The 2,666-nt window shown below is 36.1% G+C and overlaps 1 protein-coding gene across 1 annotated transcript in view; it reads right to left on the reverse strand.

Moving 5' to 3' along the window:
• The window catches only part of LOC138861484 (slit homolog 2 protein-like), a 143,561-nt gene extending 140,895 nt beyond the window's left edge, over window positions 1-2,666 (reverse strand). The window contains exon 1 of the mRNA XM_070120884.1: window positions 1,868-2,666. Within this exon, the coding sequence (XP_069976985.1) occupies window positions 1,868-2,109 (242 nt within the window). The 5' untranslated portion in view covers window positions 2,110-2,666. The remainder of the gene's footprint in view (window positions 1-1,867) is intronic.

The raw sequence follows: 2,666 nt of genomic DNA on the forward strand, positions 1-2,666 counted from the left end.
TAATAATAATAAAAATAACAATAACAATAACAATAATAACAATAATGATAATGATAATAATAATAATAATCGTAATAACAGTAACAACAATAATAACAATAACAATAACAATAACGATAATACTACTACTACTACTACTACTACTACTACTACTACTAATAATAATAATAATAATAATAACAACAATAACAATGATAACAAATGATAACAAGATGATAATAATTATAAAAATAACGATAACTGCAAAAATAGTAATGGTAATAATAATAATAATAATAATAATAATAATAATAATAATAATAATAATAATAATGATGATGATGATGATGATAGTAATAATGTCAATGATAATAATAACAGTAATAGTATTAGTAATAATAATAATAATAATAATAATAATAATAATAATAACAACAATAATAATAATAATGATAATAATACTAATCATCATCATCATCATTATCATAATAAATACGAAAGTCATTTAGATTTATATCAACAATTTTTATGCAAGTTCAAAAATAATAATATAACTATAACAGTTCTAAAATTATAATAATAATAATAACATTAACACAGATGGTAATAATAATTGTAATTACAATAACAACGGCAGTAAATAATCTTAATAGCAATCGCAATAAGAAGCGGGAAAAAAGGAGAAATACAGTAATAATAATGATATACATAATAACAACATTGGCAAAATACATAATAATCATGAGCATAATAAGCAATATCATAACAATGAGGATGATGACCATGTCCATGAATTATTGATGTACTATAGAAACTTCTCCTCCAACAATTATTATAAAAGCACATGCTGTGCTAGACATCAGCGACAGTATTGCTGGTATCAGTACTATTCAAACAATAAATTAAGTGGTTATCAAGTTTTAATTTTTATATAGCAAAATATATCTATTGGCATTACCGAAAAATGAGAGTATTTGTAACTACAGTAGTTAAGGATTTGGTGTTTGCTGAAATTCTTAACCTAATTAGTAACCTCTTGTTTTACAGTTATATTGTTTTCTCGGCTCCAGTTACATTCGGGGATTCTCATTTAAATCAAATTCAAAATTAAAATTTGCGATTGATATCAGTAAAGTAGCTAAAGTAGAGAAGTGCTTGGCACACAACAGTAATATTACAGTCAAGCTAAAGATAACCGTTCTCTTGCTATACTCTGGCCGAAGGAACAGTCTACGGGTATGTTCACATGATCAAAAAATCACTCGGTAATGACTGCAATTGTCAGATGAAAAAAAGGAAGAAAACGCCAGGCGAAGGCTGGTGTAATTTCGGTTTCCTATATCCTAAAACACGCAAAATCTTCATTAGTACTATTTACATAATATGCAGTATGTCCGACCCTCCGGTATAACTCATCTTTTCGATATCATGCGATATTTACGTCTCAGATAACCTTTCCTTTAGAGACAGGACCATTGGCAATAGCTTCATTTTCCATGTCAAAATAATGAATAAATCTCATCAATACCAAAAGGCATATGGACCGCAAAAATATTTCACTTATGCTTGTTTACCTAATCTGCCACGCAGTAACTCGTGCTGTTCGTCACCGATGCACGATAGAGACATCAACACACATGGCGGTGTGGAGTCGAGGGACATCGCGTCGACGAATGGCAATCCTTTGTATTGCGTTCCCTTGAATTATACATTTTTAGGAGGCCGCGGAAGATGATGTACATGGGACGCTGTTTTGACATTAATACATATGGACTCCATTAACTTCTTAGGCGAGTTTCATCCTAATCCATCCCACAAAAACAAAATATAAATTGCGTTCAAACCAAAATTTACATCTCAGATTTGAAACAATTAGTTTTTTACTTACAGTCGTTGGGTATCCGGGGGAACACCACGAGGTAACCTTGTAAGACCTCTCTTGGCGCAGTCCACGGTGGTTCCGAAGCAGGCACAGCGGGCAGGGCAGCTTGATACAACGCTTACTGAACTGCTTCCAATTTGACCGTTTACTCCAGAGCTCTCCACCTGGGGCACAGTGTTTGGGATAACGCCCATCAGAGCAAGCCACGCCCACACGCCCACCATGGCTCGCACTGCCATGTAACCCATGGTGACCACAGCAATTACCACGGACACACCACCATACCGGAGACGTCTAAACACCGGCACCCGAATTGTACACGATATTCATACACCTTTGATCCGAAGTTGAAGAGCACACACTGTATTTGCTGTATAATTAAACTTATGAAATAATACGTTGTGGCCTGCACACACCTTCTATACACTGGCGATCACCTCCGTCTGCTGTTATCCTTGGCAGACTCACGAGGGAATCATCACCAACGCTTTAAGCCATCTGGTAACTCAAATAAGCGATGAACCATTTAAATGCCCATTGAATTTCAGTAATAAATGCACGGTAATTTCATGGAGAACCTCAACGCACGTGAAACTTCTAAGCAGTAGCTATACTTGCAACACATGAGAACACCGCGCGCACTGATCACCCGAGTTATCCAGCACAGGTAAGCGGGCCGAGTGGCGAGTGTGTGGCTCGGGGCGAGAGGCCAGGAGGGCGGAGCAGCGTGCGTGCTCTCACTGCGGCGGGTGGGACACAACTGACGAACAGTTCACGGAGACGTACTCGCGGCCGCCAAGCACCT

Source organism: Penaeus vannamei, chromosome 4, assembly GCF_042767895.1.
Source record: "Penaeus vannamei isolate JL-2024 chromosome 4, ASM4276789v1, whole genome shotgun sequence".
Classification (NCBI taxonomy): domain Eukaryota; kingdom Metazoa; phylum Arthropoda; class Malacostraca; order Decapoda; family Penaeidae; genus Penaeus; species Penaeus vannamei.